This window comes from Vombatus ursinus, unplaced genomic scaffold (genome assembly GCF_900497805.2).
Source record: "Vombatus ursinus unplaced genomic scaffold, bare-nosed wombat genome assembly UNPS02014772.1, whole genome shotgun sequence".
Classification (NCBI taxonomy): domain Eukaryota; kingdom Metazoa; phylum Chordata; class Mammalia; order Diprotodontia; family Vombatidae; genus Vombatus; species Vombatus ursinus.
The window spans coordinates 9,429,989-9,449,576 of record NW_020954550.1 but is presented as its reverse complement, the minus strand read 5'-3'; the positions used below and the strand labels follow the sequence as shown (position 1 = coordinate 9,449,576).

General features: G+C 35.7%; 1 protein-coding gene across 5 annotated transcripts in view; it reads left to right on the top strand.

Moving 5' to 3' along the window:
* Positions 1 to 19,588, top strand: part of ERBIN (erbb2 interacting protein) — a 189,278-nt gene that overhangs the window by 145,746 nt on the left and 23,944 nt on the right. For all 5 annotated transcript variants that reach the window (XM_027863532.1, XM_027863529.1, XM_027863531.1 and 2 more), the window contains exons 17-22: positions 2,795 to 2,916; positions 3,748 to 3,921; positions 5,465 to 5,647; positions 7,293 to 7,407; positions 11,385 to 11,565; positions 13,590 to 15,159. In XM_027863532.1, coding sequence (XP_027719333.1) covers positions 2,795 to 2,916; positions 3,748 to 3,921; positions 5,465 to 5,647; positions 7,293 to 7,407; positions 11,385 to 11,565; positions 13,590 to 15,159 — 2,345 coding nt within the window. The remainder of the gene's footprint in view (positions 1 to 2,794; positions 2,917 to 3,747; positions 3,922 to 5,464; positions 5,648 to 7,292; positions 7,408 to 11,384; positions 11,566 to 13,589; positions 15,160 to 19,588) is intronic.

Genomic DNA, 19,588 nt, shown 5'->3' with positions numbered 1-19,588 from the left:
CAGAATTTGTTGCTGCACCCCAAGCTGGACTCCCTATGTGTCCTGGGGGGGCAAGACAGGTGACAGCCAGTCTGTGCCAGGCTGGGATAATGCTTGTGCAGCTGGGGTCCTTTACAGATGAGCAGACCCTCCTATCTTCAGAGTCTAGCAGTTCCCAAGGGAAGAGAATAAGGCTTTTGCCATCTCCTTGCTCCTTCCCATGGAGAGTGGTCTTATCTTTTTTCTCACCTTTGCTGTAGAGTTCCCCCTCCCATGTCACATCCCTTCTTGATATCCCCTCCTCCCTTTATCCTGCTATTATAAAAATGTAAAGTTCAGTAAAGACTGGGAACCCTTTGGGCTCCACTTGCATGTTCATCTCTCTTGTAATAAACCTGGTTTTATATAAGTCTCATGACATTGTGATTGCCTGTTGACAATCCCTACTTGAATACCTCCGATGAGAGGAAACCTACTACTATCTGCTAAGGTAGCTGCCCAAGCCTAAATTTTTTCTTTGCCACTTCTTCCTGTTACTCTTAGTTCTGCCCTTTAAGGCCAGACACAGAACATTTAATCCTTTTTTCCATTTGACAGCCTTTCATGTAGTTGACCACAGCTATCATGCTGGGGTGGGTAGTATAGTGGGAAAAAAGCATTTGTTGGTTTTCAAGTTAGAAGACCTGGGTTCAAGTGTGACCTCAGCTGTGTGATTTTAGGCAAGGCACATAACCAATCAATGGTCTCAGTTTCTTCACCTGTAAAATGATGATAACCTACCAGCATAATTGGTTGTTCTGATGATGAAAAGCACAATGTATGGGAAACACTTTGCAAATCATGAAAGTGTGTCAATCCTGCTATAAATACCATCTTTTATTGTGACATCTGAGGTAAATATTGGCTCTTTATTTCTTGTTAAATTCCAATGCAACAAAGATGTTCTTTTCAACTCTTAGAAAAGCCCTTTAAATCCTAAACACTTTAATCCTGAACATGCTTCCCATGTATCTTAGAAATACTTGAACTATAAGACTAGCATATTGCATCAGGGCGAAAGAAGTTGATCATACATACATACATACATACATACATCCAAGTTTTAAACTGCTGTCAGTAAGGTACATGACAAATTCTCACCTTTAAAAGCATTTCCACTACTGCAAAGGTATAACATGAGAAAGAAACCAAGAATATAAAATGACTGAAAAGACAAAAACAACCTTAAGCAAAATAATTAGAACTAATTCCCTCCTCCCTCCAATTCCAATACTTTGTCAGAAGGCCCTTCTTGGTATGGAATTGGAAATAAGAAGAGAAGGAAAAGATGAATGTATGTCCAAAATATACAACCAATTATATTGTCTGATGATTTGGATTCTTTAAACTATTGACAATAATAATTTAGATTGAACTTAACTGTATTTAATAATAAGGGAATTTAAGATTTTATATTAACTTCTTTCAGGTATAGTAATAACTGTTAGTTTTAATCTGTATGAATAATTTGTTTTGTATTTGAAAGACAAGCCAGGACCTAATTTTACAGTGCCCTTTGTACTAGGAGGAAGTGAACTATAACAGTGATGTTAATTAATGATGTTAATTAATCCTTAGGAATTCCTCTTCCCTTTTTTTCTTTCCAAATTTTTAGCATATCTTTTTGCTTTGCTTTTACCAAGAATATCCCATTACTTAGCTCTGTGCGGCCTCTGTGTCATGTGAAATAACACAACCTATACATGTTTACATTTTGTATTGATTTTTATTTTTTATTTGACTTTTTTAATGGGTACTTTAGCTGCTAATATGAAACACAGAATTGCTTACTTTAACTTTGAGTCTGGTGACAGATAATATATCTACCATCCGTGGACAAATGTCACTAAGTTCAGAGAAATATATCACCAGGTTGGCTTCAGACTGATGAATTCTTAGGATACAGCAAATCTGAAAAATATTCTAATGAATTTTAAATGGAAAGCTGTGAAGTCTGCATTAATTGAAATCTTCCTTATTCTGTATATATGATTTCAAGATGTAATTAGACACAATATAATCTGTTTATATTTATGTTATTATGTACTTCAACAACGTAACTAGACAACATGACCTTTGAGAGTCATAGATTTATAATGGGAGGGCCCCATGGTGGTCATCCAATCCTTGTTATACAATTGAGGAAACATAGGTTTGCCTAAGGTCACGAAGTAGTACCTGGCAAAGTCAGAAATTCATTTCAGGTCATCTGACCCTAAGTGCTTACCCTCTTTCATCTCTCAGGACTCCCAATTCTAAATCCATGATCCAATGATCTCTGAGGTCATTTCCAAAACCTGTGATTGCATGATCCTGTGACTTCTCATCTTCATACAACTTTCCTACATATTATATGGCACATGTTGTATTCTCTGTGTATCATATTATATACATTTTTGTAACGATTAATATTCAGATTAGCAAAGTCTAAAAACCTGAGTGAAATAATTTAGATGCTGCCATATCTCTCTTTAATAATCTACAGTACAAAAGCGGCATATGTATTTTGTTAGTTGACCATCTCCATTTAGGAACATGGTGACAGAATACTGAGACAAATACTGCTTTAGGGAGGATTTTCCTTCAATTAGAATTTGTGTCATTATTAAGAAAGACAACGTGCTATGTAGGTGCTGATGGCCTAAGGCTTCTGACCTGGCTTAGCTTTGATTGACTTAGATGCATATTTACATGAATTACTCAAAACAATGAGTAAGAAATTATTTCCTATAATCATAGTAAATAATAATTACTCTTTTCCCCCCTTTCCCTTTAGTTATGTTCATATCAGATAATGAAAGTTTTAATCCTTCTTTGTGGGAGGAACAAAGGAAGCAGCGGGCTCAAGTGGCATTTGAATGTGATGAAGACAAAGATGAAAGGGAGGCACCTCCCAGGGTTAGTATTTCCTCTTCTCTTTCCAAATGTGAAGTTAAATCAGCAGTATTTATTCAATACTGTGTGCCTAACACTGTCCTGAGTAGTTAGGAGACTGAAAAAGAGAATCCTTCAAGGAACTTCTAATCTTATTGGAAAGATAAGCCCTAGGACAAGTGGAATGAGTGAAAAGCAATACAAAATGGTGGGTAAATTAAGTGCCAAATTGGGTGGTATAGACAAATGTTATGAGTTAAAAAAAGAGAGAAATTAGTATGAGGTAAGTTGGTTATTTTCACCCTGAATTTTCTTTTTCCATACTCTTGTTTTAGTTGTTGAGCAATAGATTAGAAGTAATAGAATTGATGTTTTATATGTGTATTACCAAAAATCATGTTGATATGCTTTAAAATTTTAGAGGGAAATTAATTAATTAATTTTTTGCCCATCATGAACTAACCCAGATTTCTAGTCAATGATGATAAAAGCCAAGCCAGAAGGTATTTGGGCACTGGCACAAAGAATATATGCACATTAATCTTTGAAGTGTGATGTTATCTATATGTAACTTGGAGTCAGCTATAACTTCATTCACTCCCCTCCAGAAAGAAAGGGACAATTGAAAGTCAATTATGCTTTGGTGTTGGTTTTTTTTTTTTTTTAAAGAAATTATGAAGTTGCATTTTAATGTCTGTTGAAATGATTTATTGTTTTGTGATAAGATTAATTATTTAGTACTATCTAATTCAACTTTAACATTTTTAACACAAAAGATAAATTTCATTTTATCACAGTAAAACTGTTGGTGTTTTTACTCTCTGTGGTTTCATTTTTATTTCCTTATACATATAGGAGGGAAATCTGAAGAGATATCCAACACCATATCCAGATGAACTTAAAAATATGGTCAAAACAGTTCAAACAATTGTCCATAGATTAAAAGAGGAAGAAATGACCGAGAGCTCTGGGAAAGATTCACAGCCTCATGACGATCAGCAAAATGCCATAAGAGATGTCGGTGTGAAGGTTAGAGAAATAAGTCACCTTGGAATTCTAAAAGAGAAACAAAAACCTGCTTAATTTTTTTTTAAGAAAATGACAGTTGGTATAATTATCCTTCACATCAAACTAAATTTCACCTCCACATTTCAGGGCTCCCAACTGCTCCTACAACTGCTCATCTGAGAGAAGGGCATGTGCAGAGAGGGAGAATGTTGTTGGGGTTAGGGTGGACTTCTGGGGGAGAGGTGCTGCAGCAACATCCTATAGAAATACAACATTTTTGAAAAGAAATATGCCAAAGTTGTGCCAACTGGTGTGCCTGAGTAAAGCAGCTCACTCTGATAGTGGGGTGAGCAACAAAAGTTGTCATAAGTAATAGTAAATGTTGGGGTGAAGAAGAGGAAAACTTGATAGTAATAAGCTGTCATTCCATCGATGGCTAATGCCTGTTGTGGTTGCTTTTTTGTAACATTGCTATCTGCTTATCCTGAAATATCCATCTCCAGCAAATATATTGGGTGCACTCCTGTGCTAAATTTCAGTAATTTAATTTGCTAATGTTTTAATGATGCCATCCTCAAGTAAAGAACTCCCTGATGTGATAGAGGTAGCTATTTAAGATCTCTTATGAGACCTTTGGGAACCCAGCTTTCTTGGTAAATCTGATTCAGTCTTGATGTAGTTGTATTTACTCACACTAGTATATAAATCTCCCACTTGCCATACATCCATATGTACCTTTTCTTATCTTCCTGGACATACACCATTCTCACTAAGTGCTATACAATTATTTGTTTAGTTATTTCAGTATAACTGTATTGTTTTGAGCAGCTTAAAAGTAAAAACACAACACTTAATAATTTAATATGTAGTTTCATGTTTGTAGGAAATTAGTTGTAGAATTTTATTTTGTGACAGTAAATTTTGTTGCTACCTCACTTTAAGCAAACCTGATATGTTTTTAAATTCAAATTAAAGAACAATTCTTCAGTCTCTGTTTCCTTTTAAAATTGTAAATTCATTTAACACATTTAAATTAGATTTAATATCCTTTCAAGAACATGGGGTATAAATTTTTACAAAAAGCTAGTTATTTAGCCCTAATTCTTACTAATCAACCATGTCAAATATTGTCTTCATCAAACATTCTTGACAGAAGTCAGTGCGGTTCGACACATTCAGAGTCTTTTGCCTATGTAATGAGATTGTCAGATCCTTTATCAGCTTTGCCAGCAAGGATTACACAACCTGCAGGGAATATACATTACAGAAAGAAAAGTTGTTTGATTTCAGGATAAACGATAACCCTAAAAACCAAGAGCTAATCCTATATATAGCCTTTTTTTTATGTCCTGGAGGAGAACATGAGCTACTAAGCATCATGCATAACAAGTAACTTAGGACCACTACTTTTTTAGTTTTCATACAATATATTTTTGCTCACTGAAACATAAAGAAAACTATTTTAATACTGATGACATTTTCGCCCTGGAGTGAGATATTAAGTTAATTTTTAAATTCTTAATTTTGAACCAAAATTGTTTGTGTTTTTGCTTTCTTTTATTAGACTTCAGAAACTACTCCAATAAAAAGCAAAGCAGAAGATAGAGAAAAGTATGTAATAGGAAACTGTGTACAAAAGAACAGTGAGCCTGAAGGTGAGAACAGTGCTGGAAGTCCACAAATGATCCCCCAGGGTAAAACTTCTGAGAACACAAAGAAAATTGTCAACCAAGAGGACTTGCTTGAGGTATGACACTGTCTGTGTTGACTTTTCTGCAGTAGTGATCTTAAGGAGAGTCCCTTTAATGTCATATTGCATTTGTTGCCCTCAAGCGCAAAAGTGTTGATAATATAGAACTGACAATATATGAGAGTTAACATGACTGCTAACATACCATGTGTGTATAGAGAGATAGAGAACATACCAATAAAATCTTAGGAGGAAAGTCACTACCAACTCAGGGGACCAGCAAAGCCTTTTGCAGAAAGAATCAGAGCAGCCCATAAATCGTCAGCTTTCTCCCCTTTCTGGTTAGCCCTGCCTTTGCCCCAGGAACAGCTTCTACCCATACAGTACTAGATAAAGGGTTTGCATTTCTCTAACAAAGGAAACAAACTTTGGGCCTGATAGAAAAGCAACCTGCTGACATTCTGGTGAGTCCCACTTTTACTTCAGGCATCTAGAAGGTAGCAAACTCTAATGGAAAGAACAACATTGGAGTCAGAGAATATGGGTTCAAATTCTTCTACTATGCTTTGTTTGACCTTGGGCAAATCACTTAACTCCTCTAGGCCTCAGTTTCTTCATAGAATGAGTCTTTGTGCATTAGGTAGAAGAAAAATATTACTTATTTTAATGAGGGGTTTTGGTGATGAGTTTCCAGAGGATACCAAATATTGAACTGGTCAAGAGTTTATTAGGTGATTAGGCGTATTTAGGTTCAAACTAAAACATCACCAAAAATGAGAAGTTGGAGCACATCTGGAATGAGTTTAACTACAAAAAAATCTCAAATTATTGGTAGATTTCATAATGCTATATCAAGTACTAATAGCATAATTGATTAGAACTAATTGGACTACACAAGGAGCACCTGAAGAATTGTGCCCTAATCAGAAATATGTCACTGACACGTTTTCCCTATTAAAGATTCATTTGGGCTAATAATAAGCCTTTAAACTATATCAGTTATAGGGGCAGCTAGGTGGCGCAGTGGGTAGAACACTGGTCCTGGAGTCAGGAGGACCAGAGTTCAAATCTGGCCTCAGACACTTGACACTAACTAGCTGTGTGACCCTGGGCAAGTCACTTAACCCCATTGCCTAGCCCCCCCCCAAAATATATATATATATATATATATCTGTTATAGACCCTGTAATGTGAACAACTTTAATCACCTAATTAGAATCCATAACATGTAGCTTTGATAATCCATACAGGAATAAGCAAAAGGGTAATTTTAGAGTTTGAGGAAAGGCAAGTCTGTAGGGGGATATTCAGGTAGCATAAATAACCTGAAAGAATATTGAGCAAGATGGAGAAGGGAGGGCTAGAAGAAAAGGGGCCTCTAACAAGTGGGAAGGTCAGGTATAGAAGGTGAAGTAAGAAAACACCAAAGATAGATTTCACTGACCACCTAATTTGGCTTAGGACCTATTGTCACCAGCTGCTTGGTAATGAGAGGTAGCCAGTGTGTCTTTTGCCACGTATGCTAAAGGTTACTGACGCTTGTAGTTGTATCATTGTATATTTCAATAACCCAAATCATGTCGTAGGCATTCTTCCTCTCTAGTTTTGTAGTTCTTTTACCTTGATGACCATACATTTAATTTGAAAAATTCTTAAGAAACTCAAGTAGAAGTTTAAATAAATATGTTTCCTTTTTAAACAGGAGTCTGAAGAACTTTCTTCTGATGAAGAGATGAAAATGGCAGAGATGCGACCGCCATTAATTGAAACTTCAATTAATCAGCCAAAAGTGGTGGCACTTAGCAATAACAAAAAAGGTCAGATGTGTACCATTGAGATTTTATGAATATAATAGTAATTTAAAGTAATAACATTATTTTAAAAACTTGATTTAATTGGGATTTAATATTTCGTAATTTGCTTCTCTAAAGGTTTTGATTTCTTGCCTACCTCACTTTAGAGAAAGGTTATATCAATTCATGTCCAGGAAATTTATTCATTTAACTAAGCTTTTCTTAACTTCCTACCCTTTCTCTTATATGTTTCATTGAATATATGAAGAAAAAAATTTTATAAAATGATGTCTAGTAATTCTCCTTGTATCTCTTTTGCAAGTTAATATTGTAACTATTAACAATATCACATCCTCTTAAAAAGGTATTTGGAAGACCTATAATTTAGACCATGTTAAGAAACTCCAAAAATAATTACTTAGTAAATGATTCCTAGAGGGTTGCTGTGGCACATAGGGAGTTTTAATGACTTGACCTAGGGTCACTAGCTGGAAAACTATGGCATATATAGGTAGAAAGCATGCTATCTTACTAAGATACTTACCAGGAGTAAGTCATCCTGACTTAAATTTCTAATTACATTAAAAGAAAAATTACTTGAATTATTGATAACCCTTACCTGGTAGACATTTTTCAGTAAGTTTTTTCTTTTTCTTCCCAGGTGGTTGAGGGTTTACTCTTTTAAATGCCAAGGCTTTTATTTTTAACAATCTTTACATGGGAACTTTTATAAAAGATGTTTATACACAATTCCCCAGCATCTTAAATTGCTTACAGTTTAATCCTTACTATATAAATTGAGAATAATTATTTTGAATATCAGTTGAGCTCTCTAGTATAGTTATGCTCTTAGGAGGTTTATCACCTAGGTTTGAAGTTTTGGTTTCAGTTCAGCTCCTCACACTTACCCCACATATGCGATCTATTGTCAGATCTTACGTTTACTACTTCTACAACATCCCTTGTCTATGGTTCTTTTCCTCTACTTACAGCTGCTGCCTGAGGTCATGCCCTCCTCACCCCTCACTCATCTCTGAGATAGCAAATATAAGCATCTATCTTGATTTAAACTAATAGACCAGATAAAAAGGAAGTGAAATGGTCCAATATATTGAGAATTTATGTACTCCAATTTAGAAATCCATGAACCTGTGGGGGGAACGTGGCTGAGATTATTTGAGGGAGGAACAGAAGTAATACTGTCACCTACAGACTGCCTAGTAAGAAGGATTATGAGTTTATAAGCCAGATTACAAAGCACACACAGAGGCCTGATGTAATCTGATTATAAACCTCAACTATCTGAATGTGTTTTGGTCTCCTACCTCTTCCCCCTACCCTTCCCCCATTTCTATTTCTGTCTCTCTGCTAAAAGCAGAAGTGCTGATAGAGTCTTGCCTTGATTCAATTCTATTTTTAAAAATGTTTTATTGATAATTTTCATCTTTACAACCCAGTTATACACATTCCTAACCAGTAAACTCAACTGAATTGTCCCTTGTAACAAAGAAAATCAATTTGAGAAAAACCTTCAATTCAAAGACGATATAATCCCTCTACCCTTCTGCTGTGTTGGAAGTATGTTTCATTACTTTTTCGGTTTTTTGGTTTTTTTTTTAGGCAATTGGGGTTAAGTGATTTGCCCAGGGTCACATAGCTAGTAAGTGTGAAGTGTTTGGTCTGAGGCCAGATTTGAATTCAGTTACTCCTGACTTCAGGGCCAGTGCTCTATCCATTGCGCCACCTAGCTGCCCATACTTGTTTTTTTGTTTTTTTTTTTCATTACCTTTTCTGTGGATGTACTTGTGTCAAAAGCGTTCTTGATGAAAATATTAGAAAAAACAGGAAAGCTTTTACAAGTAATTACCATAGCAGGCCACATATTTTCAATCATACAGTTGATACAGAGGTACAGAAAACACACAGAAATTTCACAAAGATTCTGTAAATCTCTACTTCATCTATCCAAAATGTAACCAAGAATAAGGAAGAAACAAAAGGGAAAAAGACTTTTTAGAAGTCAAAATATATGTCACAAGTTTCATACATTTAAAACCCTTAAGATTTACTCTTTAAAGAGCACTTCATAGCCTCCTCCTGCTATTTACATACAGTTTAACCGGCTTGGTTTTCTATTTTCCCAGAAAATAATGGGTTTTTTAAAAGAATAAAAAAGGGGCAGCTAGGTGGTGCAGTGGATAGAGCACTGGTCCTGGAGTCAGGAGAACCAGAGTTCAAATCCGCCCTCAGACACTTGATACTTACTAGCAGTGTGACCCTGGGCAAGTCACCATTGCCTAGCCTAAAAAAGTAAAAAATAAAAAGGATAAGATAAAAACCAAACCTGTTAAAGATCTCTTGGTGTAGAAGTTGCTAGTACAATGCAAATTGTCTTTGCTCTGCAACTTTTACTCTTGAGAGAGTTGCCTGGAGCACTTAAAGGTTAAGTGATCTGCCCTGGTCATACTCAGAGGGACCAGGTCACTTTCAGATCAGAAACAGTAAAACAGAAAGAAGTAATGGGATTGTTATTAGTAATCCTGACAGCAGTGAGAAGTAGCAGCTGGTAGTCCAACAAGAAGACAGAAAATCTAAAAGGGAGACATATGTACTCAAAAAGCACAATCATCTTTCATTATTAGAGCATTGGCACTAACAATTCCATCCAAGTCAATAAGTAGTTATTAAGTATTTACTGTTCACCAGGCACTGTGCTAAGCAATGTAGGTACAAAGAAATGCAAAAACACATAAATATCTATGTACATAAAAGATATATATACAGAGCAATTTAAAGGTAATCTCAGAGGGGCGGGACTGGGTCAGGCTGGGGCATAGAGAGAGTACCAGGAAAGGCCTTCTTGCTAAGTCGAAGGGAGCAACAAAAAACAGATGAGGAGGGCATTGGAGGTGAGGGGTGGGGAGGGAGCAGAGATAGATGGGAGAGAGAGAGAGAGAGAGTGAGTGTGTGTGTGTGTGTGTGTGTGTGTGTGTGTGTGCGCGCGCACTATCAAATGGGCTGTATAGCTGCATCAGAGCATATGTGTAGGAAGACTGGAAAGGTAGGAAGAGACCAAGTTAAGTTGTGAAAGCCTTCAGAAGCCAGAGGATTTATATTTGATCCTGGAGGTAAAAAGGAACCAGTTGAGTCTAGTGAGTAAGTGTGATCAGCATGAGATGACTTGGTCAGATCCACACTCTAGGAAAATTAGTGGGGACAGACTTGAAGTAGGGAAACCAATAGGAAGGCTATTGTAAAATTCCAGGTGAGAACTGATAAGGGCCTGACCCTGGGTGTAGTAGCTATGTTTAGAGTAACAGGGCCTCTAGAATAGTAGATGTAAAAGTAGCCATGATAATATTTAACAACAGATTTAGATGTGTAGGGATGAATATGAGTGAGGAATTGAGCATGATAGTAAGGTTGTGAACCTGGGTGATTAGGAGGATGATATTATACCTATTTGTTTGAAAGCTCAGTGATATTAAAGTCCATTTTATCTCCTTGAGTTAAGTTCTCTATTTCACATTATTCATTATCATAGGCTTCAGCTGTGTATAGCAGAGGCCATGAGTGCCCCAGTTTCCAGTATTGTGATTTACTGATCATCTCCATTGTTATTCTCTACTGCTGTACTTGATCCCCTCTGTATTAGTTGTATGTTAACAGTTTTCTCTCTCCCCCAATATGATTTATAAGCAGAATTACAAAGAATATGTAATAGATGTTATGATATATTTAATGACATTTTAGAAGTGTACATATAATAGCTTTATTATTTGATTAGTAACAATTAGAATGGTTTCTTTAACAAGTAAGTAGGGTCAGTGACTTATTTCTTAGTCTTTGTATGAATAAGATATAATTTTAAGGTTTCCTTTTATAAACTATTTGCCTATGAATAAGAGAATCATATGAATGTAATTGCATTTTTCTATAAAATGCACTGCCTAAAACCACATGGTAGTATGTTGGACTGATCTGATAAATTTTTCTTCCAGATGATAAGGACACTGATTCTTTATCAGATGAAGCCACACACAACAGCAACCAAAATAACAGCAATTGCTCCTCTCCGTCTCGAATGTCAGATTCAGTTTCTCTTAATACTGATAGTAGCCAAGACATTTCATTGTGCTCTCCATTGAAAGAAACACATATTGCTGTTATTTCCAAAATAAGGTCTGTGAACTTCTTTAGAATAAAATGGTTTATATTTGTAACATAGTAGCCTTTAGATGTCATAAGATAGTAAATAAAAATAATGCTCAAAAATGAAGGCCCAATACTGCTAAATGCTATAAAGTTTTTCAAACAATTACTTGTATGATTTCTTTATTTTATCACTAACTATACATACAAATTTTTAGTCTTCTTAGTGCCTTTTATGTGACTAAAGACTAAAAACAGATTTTTGGCCTATGACACATTGCTCTTATTAAACTAGGCATAGATAGCCAAAATGAAACAGAAAGTTGAATAGTTAGTCAGTGTATCAGCCTGGTGTGCTATTAATAGCCAATCTGGCAAATTCTGACCCAAAAAATTTTTTTTTAATTTTCAAATTTAAAAGGATTTGTGGGAAAGGGAAGTATCATAGATTACTAAATCAAATTCACATCATGATTGGCCATCATTGCTTGTTGAGCTTTGTAATCAATATAATTAGGGGGGGAAATGTGTTAGTCAAACTCCTCCTTGAAAGAGTGATTAATATGTGATTAATAGTTCCTTTATGTTGGTGTTTATTAAATGTGACTTTATAAAAACAAACTAAAGCACAGAGAAAATTAGATAAATTTGACCTAGTAACAATAAATAAATGATAATAATTTTAAAGCCATGTTAATTAAGGTGCCAATTAAACACTCTGAAGCAAGGAAGAAATGGCTGTTTAATTTAAACACCAAAGCCTGGTAACTTTTAAACTAAAAGTTCACATTGAGTTAATATTACATAGTATTTTACTACTAAATTATATTCTTCTTTTTTCAGGCATTTTGAAGGAAAACTATTTTGATTCCTTTGATTTGAATAGTTTTAAATGAGACATAAGCAGTTCATGAAAATAAAGATGTAATATTTTCCTATCCATAAGGGATAGAGTCCCCCAAAACCCATCCACAGCCCCTTTTGTCTGTGGATCCCCGGTTACAAACTTTACCTAGGGGGAAGCATATCTGTACACATTGCACATATGGACTCTCCTCCTGCAATGTTATTTAAGCAGGAATTGAAATTGTTCATTTTATTTGCCACAAAATAGCAATTTTGAGTCAGTGACAATGTGACTGACATGAATTCAATTGTTAAATTTATTGTTTGATATGCAAATATTTATACTTTTCTATGAATCATGTCATTCATATAATGAAGTAAAAACTAAGTAAGAGAGCTTACTACTATATTTTTGTGGTGCCAGTTCCTTGGTGGCTTATTAGTAAAGGATATTTATTTTATTCTGTGCTGCCTAAGGGGAAGATTTGCTACCAAAGAATGATTTGGAGATCAGTAATTTGAATATTCTTGTTAAGGCTGTACAGGTGTTTTATTTGTTTGATTGTATAAGCATATATCTTGTATAATTTTGTAGCAACATTTTTGGGCAGTTAAGTACAGCCTAGTAATAGGGAATTAAAAGACTTAAGTTCACTTCTATTCTCTATTATAGGTCTTTGGAAAATTATTTTGGCTGTTAGTTGCTAATTTCATCATCTGAATATTGGCATAATTAAAAACTATTTGACGTGAATGGTTTAAGGATAGATGTAAGAGATGGCAGTCTCTTAACCTCATGAAGGCATTTGCCCCTTTTCTCTCCACTTTAAACTGTCTCATTTTATAGCATTTCATGACTTCAGTTTATTCACCAGTGCAGTAAAAACAGAGGAAATTAAGTCCTTTTTGTTTCTCATTTCACACAGATTTATGTGACAGATGCTTGAGGTTATTAGCAAAAATTAGATTTGAGGAATATTAGATTTTTCTCCATATTGGTTTTCTTGGTGGTAATTAATATAATACATAGGATTTTATTATTTTTAATTTTAATCTTATTGATAATAGCTCTTAGATTTATACTATTGCTTTAATCTGCCTCTATACTTTTGATTTTTAAAAACTAAAGAAATGACTAATTAGATCTTCATTGCTAACATTTATAAAAGCTGTGTTTTGTCATTTCAAAGAATCGTTCTTTGTTTTAGGCAAGAAGATGAAAATTTTAATAACCTTTTGCAAAATGGTAGTGATTTAAGCAGCTCAACAGAAGAAAAATGCAAAGTCCATGAGAAAAAAATTTTCAATTTGACCGAATATGAATTGAACATTGAAGAAAGATTGTCTCTATTAGAGAAGGATGTTGATCTAAAAACCACTACTGAAGATTCTCAAAAATTAGACCAAATCAACAGAAATCTTAATAAACGCACAATTAATAATATATTTCAGTCAGATACCATGGAAAGATCAAAGATAACTCAAGAACTAGGATCAGGAAAAGGCCTTTTAATTAATAATGCTAAAGAGGAAACTGAGCGCTTGGAAAATGGAAATAAGTATCCAAATTTAGATGCTATAAATAAGCTTAATGGACATTCTGTAGACCTTACAGAGTCTCCTCAGAGGACTGAACAACTAAAGGACCCTGCCCTTGATTCTGAGCCTTCTGTGGATATGTGTGTTTCCAAAAGTATTGAAGATTTGTCCCCCCAACGAAGTGGACCAGTAGGAGCTGTTATAAAATCTCATAGTATAACAAATATGGAGACTGGAGGACTAAAAATATATGAAATTTTGAGTGATAATTGTCCACAGCAGCCAAATTCAACAGTTAAAGCAGTCTCGTCTGTCATTGATGGAAAAAACATAGTCCGGAGTAAGTCGGCTACACTTCTCTATGATCAGCCTTTGCAAGTGTTTCCTGGCTCCTCCTCATCTTCTGACTTAATGTCATGTACAAAAGCCATATACAAGTTTGATTCAAATCACAACCCAGAAGATATTAATATAGGAAGGAGTTCTGGAACATCTGGTACGCAGTTTGCACCTCAAATGTATGGTCCCCCACAATATAACGTCCAGTACAGTAGCAATGCTGCAGTCAAGGATACTTTGTGGCACTCCAAACAGAATGCCCAAGTTGATCAAGGCAATTTACCTCCTCCACGTCTTCTTAGATCAGAAAGCACAGAAAACCCTAATTATGCTAAACATTCTGCAAATATGAATTTCTCGAACCATAACAATGTTCGAGCTAATGCTTCGTACAACTTACATCAAAGGATGGGACCAGCAAGGCACATGGAGATGTGGGCAGTCCCACCAAATGATAGACTTGTTCCTGGAGCAAGCCGAAATACACTTCAGAGACAAAGTAGCATCTCCTCTACAGCCTCTGTAAATCTTGGTGACCCAGGTCCCACTCGGAGACCCCAGGTTCCTGAAGGAGATTATTTAACATATCGAGAATTGCATTCGGTGGGAAGAGCTCCACTGATGATGTCAGGATCACAGAGACCCCTTTCTGCAAGAGCCTATAGTATAGATGGTCCAAATGTACCTCGGCCTCAGAGTGCTCGACCCTCTGTTAATGAAATACCAGAAAGAACTATGTCAGTTAGTGATTTTAATTATTCACGGACTAGTCCTTCAAAAAGACCAAATCCACGAGTCAGTTCTGAGCATTCTTTGTTAGAACCTCCAGGAAAAAGTAAAGTCCCTCATGATTGGAGAGAACAAGTACTGCGACACATTGAGGCTAAAAAACTAGAAAAGGTAACTTAATTGCTCATTTTCTTCATGAATTTATTTTTTGTTTTCTCCTGATCAGACTGATTTTGCACTGTGTGCACATGTGTGTATTTATGTAAGACAAAGTAAAACTGTAGCTAAACTTTTTTATTCTGGATTGAGATATAACATTGGGGATTCCTTTTGTGTGTGGATTGATCCCAGAGATTACTTCAGCTTTTAAATTCTATGATTCCATCAGAGTAGGATTTCAGCTGATTCATTTGACCATTAAGGCACATTCATGTGAGTTACATCTGTTAAGGTAGCTCCAGAACAAGTTTTCCTTCCTAGGCCTTTCATCCCTCATATTCTTACCACATGCTGAAGGGTCAGGGAGTTGTGAATTTTTTGTTTTGCATTAACATTTGCCTACTATTTTTCCTTCAAAATGAATATAAAAGGACTTGATCAATATATCACATAAAATTATGTAAGATTTTACTGCTTAAAGTCATAAATATCATTTAACAAAACAAAAATATTATTGCAAATACAGATAGCTTTTGTAATTGTTTTTATGTTGTTTCATGTTATACAAACTAATCCTCTTGCTGACACCTCAGTGGTTTTGTGCCTATTAAAAACTTGCAGGGACTTATTCATTAGATCGTAATCCTAGCTTTTTTTATTTCACTTAAATTTATGGCCAATAGGATGTTTGTGGACATTATATCTATGAATTTGTGAGTTCAGTCTTTAAAAGACATTTATTCACTTCCTAGAAAACAACCCTAGAAATGCAACTCTGCTGGGCTGCCATCACATGGAGGGAATGCTTCAATTACAAAATCCAAAGTGCAGGATATCATATACTTTTCCTATAATGATTCAAATACCTACTGATTTAAAGCTGCTTATTTTCTATAGCTAACCCATCAAAAATAAAACTATGAAAGCATCTGAATGTCTAAGTAACCTTAACCAATCATGTTTAGAATTATGTTTTAGCTAAACTTTATAAAAGCCTATAGTACTATTGAATATATTTCTCACTAATTGTTAGTTTTTCCTTTACTAGCTTAAGCCTAATCTTAAAAACAAAAATTTCACATTAGGAAGGCCTTAGCTTTGGGGTTAACTCAGTTTCAAAGCATCTTTGATCTTTGAATATGAGCCAGTTTCTTTCTCTTTTAGCCAAAAGTAGTTAATACACATTTTGCAGGTTATTTGAGTTAGGCACAGGGATGTCTTTAAAGCTTTTCAGCCTCCATCGAAACCTTGTTTCTTTTCCGTACTCTGAAAAGAGAGAGAACTAAGGATTTTCTGCTAATAAAAGTATTTAACATTTTTATGTACTTTTCCTCATTCAAAAATATATTACCACTTCAGTAGAAAAATCAAACTGCACCCTCCCTCTTTCCATTTTTGACAAGAGTACATCCCATAAATGTGAGTTTCATCAAGACAGAGACTTCTTTAGGTGATAAGAGTTAGGAAATTCAAGTAGTAAGAGAAGAGATCTGGAGTAGCAACTGTGCTGAGTGAGGTAAGGAATCTATAAGATGAAGCAGTGCTAGTCCAATTAGGGTTAGAAGCAATACATTTGTATTCAGCCTGGTTAGCATGTTATCTTGACATCCTCCAGCATTGCCCAGGCACTTATGAGTAACAGGGCAAGTTGGGGAGGATTATGTAGGGTTGACCATTAACAGAATGGAAGTAATAGAAAATCAAGGGGAGGTGGCATTGTTGATGTACACTTAATGGGAAAGGAGAGGGCATTGTGGAAGTGGCTTATCACTAACTAAGCATATGGCAGTTGAAAAGTGAAACCTTGGCGGCATTGATCCTATCTCTTCTCAGAGGGCTGTTCTTCACATAGCACCTACCACACTTGGTGCCTCTAGCTTAAGAAACATTTATTAATTACTCAGTTACATTCCTTTAGTTATTCAGAGTTGAAATAAAGGACAATACCTGTCCTCTTAGAGCTTGTAGTCCAGTAGCGTAGAAGAGACATATACATGAATAACTGTTATACAGATTATACAATGTTAAAGAGCATAGGAGGGATTCCAGGCATAATGAGAACATCCAGAGAGAAATCAATTAGATTAGGAAGCATTTCAAGAGGAAAGATGTGCAAAGAATGAGCAACGACTTGAACACAGGCACAGAGTCAAGAAGGGGCAGGGTGAGATCAGGGCATAGCGTGCAGTCAAGTTTGACTGGGACGTAGAATATGGACGATGTGATCGACTTGGAAAGATAGTTTGGAGCCAAATTTTTTGAAGGTTTTTGAAGAGAGAAGGGATGTGGTGAGATTTGCACATTAGAAAAATTACCCTGTCAGTTGTATGTAGAATAAGTTGGAAAGATTAAAAAACCAGAGGGAAGGAGATTAATTAAGAGGCTTATTACAATACTTAAGGTAAGAGGTAATGAGGACCTGAGGTAATGAGGACCTGAACTAGAGTGGCTGCAATGGGAAGTAAAAAGGAGAGGAGGAAAGTGAAGGAAGGAAAAGAAGAAGCAAAAGATATTGTAAAGGTAAAAATGAAGGGACTTAGCTACAAAACGGATATGGGGGTTGAGGGAAAGGAAAGAGTCAAAAACTGTCCATGAAAAAGTCAGGTCAAGAGATGGATAGAGGTAAAGAGGCAAGATGATTTCAGTTTTGTATATATTGAGTTTGAGGTGACAGCAAAATATTCAACGAAGGGCTGGAGATTTAGATTGAGTAATCATCTGAATAGATGTGATCATTAAAGCTGTGGTTGAATTGGTTTCTAAGTATAAGAATTTAGAGAAATGAGAAAGGACAGATTTGGGGGGAAGGACGGGGACAATGCTCACATTTACAAAACAAGAGAAAGAAAAGTTGTCAGCTGAGAAACTTGGAATTCTGGAAAGGATAGGTCAAGCAGAGGGAGTGATCAGAAGAGAGGCTGTCATATTTGATGATAAGAAGGCCATTCTTGGAGCAGTTTCATTAGAGGTAGAGAAAAAAAGCATAATTGCAAGATGCTGAGGGATGATTGGGGTTTGTCAGTGAAGGGGGATGAAAGAGAAAAAATGAAAACTTGAAGATACATAATGAAGTGTGGAGTGGAGGCTTTTTTTTTAAAGGATAGATAAGAAGGGAAGGAGCCAGTAGAGAGACTGAAGATGAAAAAAGAGGAGAGAGGGAGGATGACTAAAGGAATATGATCCTAGATGAGACATTTGATTATGGATGGAATCAAGGGCATGGATTAGCTTTGACAAGGAAGAGGACCACCTCACTTGCCTCAATAGGAGAGAAAAAGAAAAAAGTCAATAATTTTTTTATGTAAAATTCTTTTCAATCAAATAAGAGGCAAACTCATGCTGACAGATTGGTTTGTAGATTTGAGTAAAATAGAGAGAATTTGGAGTAACTGTGAGGGATGCAATTGTGAAACTTTAAGAGATGACGCTATGAGGATCCAGAAGAGAGGAAAGAATAAATTCTGTAGTTGACCTAATCAACATGGTTTCATGACATCCTCCAGCATTGATAGGCAGGTCAAGAATAACAGTGCAGATGAGTGTGGGCTGTGTAGGGTTGAAAACAGAGTGACAGTGGTCGAAGGTTAGAGGTTTATGATTCCAAGGTGGAAGTTTGATCATTGTTGAAATGGTTCATCATCGGGTCATGATGTTGTTGATGAGAAGGAAGTGAAACCATCACATCATTAATGAACTGAGGAAAAAGGGAGGAATGAAAAGAGCACCAGCAGTCACAAAACTGAAGAACGCATGGAGAGATGGAGTGGGGAAAGGAGAAGAGATTATGGTCAGAGAGAAAGTTCTGAGTTTAGGATTCTGATAATAGAAATCTGAGTGAAGTTTAAAGTATGACCAGCCTTGGCAGAGTGAGAGTAAGGGTTAAAGTTTTAAGGATTAGGGGGAGGGGACTGTTTGAAAGGAGTGAGGGGTTACCAAAATTTAAAAAAAGAAAAAGTAGTTCATCAAAGCATTTCAGAATCACAGAGGAAAGGACAAAATGAAGGTAAGTCAAAAACCCAGCTAAGCAGGACAGCTTTGAAAATAACGTAGTAAGTGTATTATATACTTTGATTGCTCCTATATATTCTCTATATATCTTAAATATTTACCTATTGTCTCCCTCTTTAGAATGTAAGTTGAGTACTGTGAGGTGAACAGAAGAAGTATAGTACTAAGTTCCCGACCTCAAGGACCTTTCCTATCTTGTCCAAAAGATAAGATTTATACACATGAAACAATTCAGAAGAGTACCTAAATACTTTGAAGATCTGTGATTTTGTTTGCGTGATTATACTACTGATATAGATCATAATTCCTTAATTGACTTAATTGCTATTATTTCAAAATTGTTATGGAGGAAAAGTGTGATGGACCTTTCTGCACTTACTTAGGCCAATGTTTAGACAACAAACATACAATGTACCACCAGATTTGTATCTGA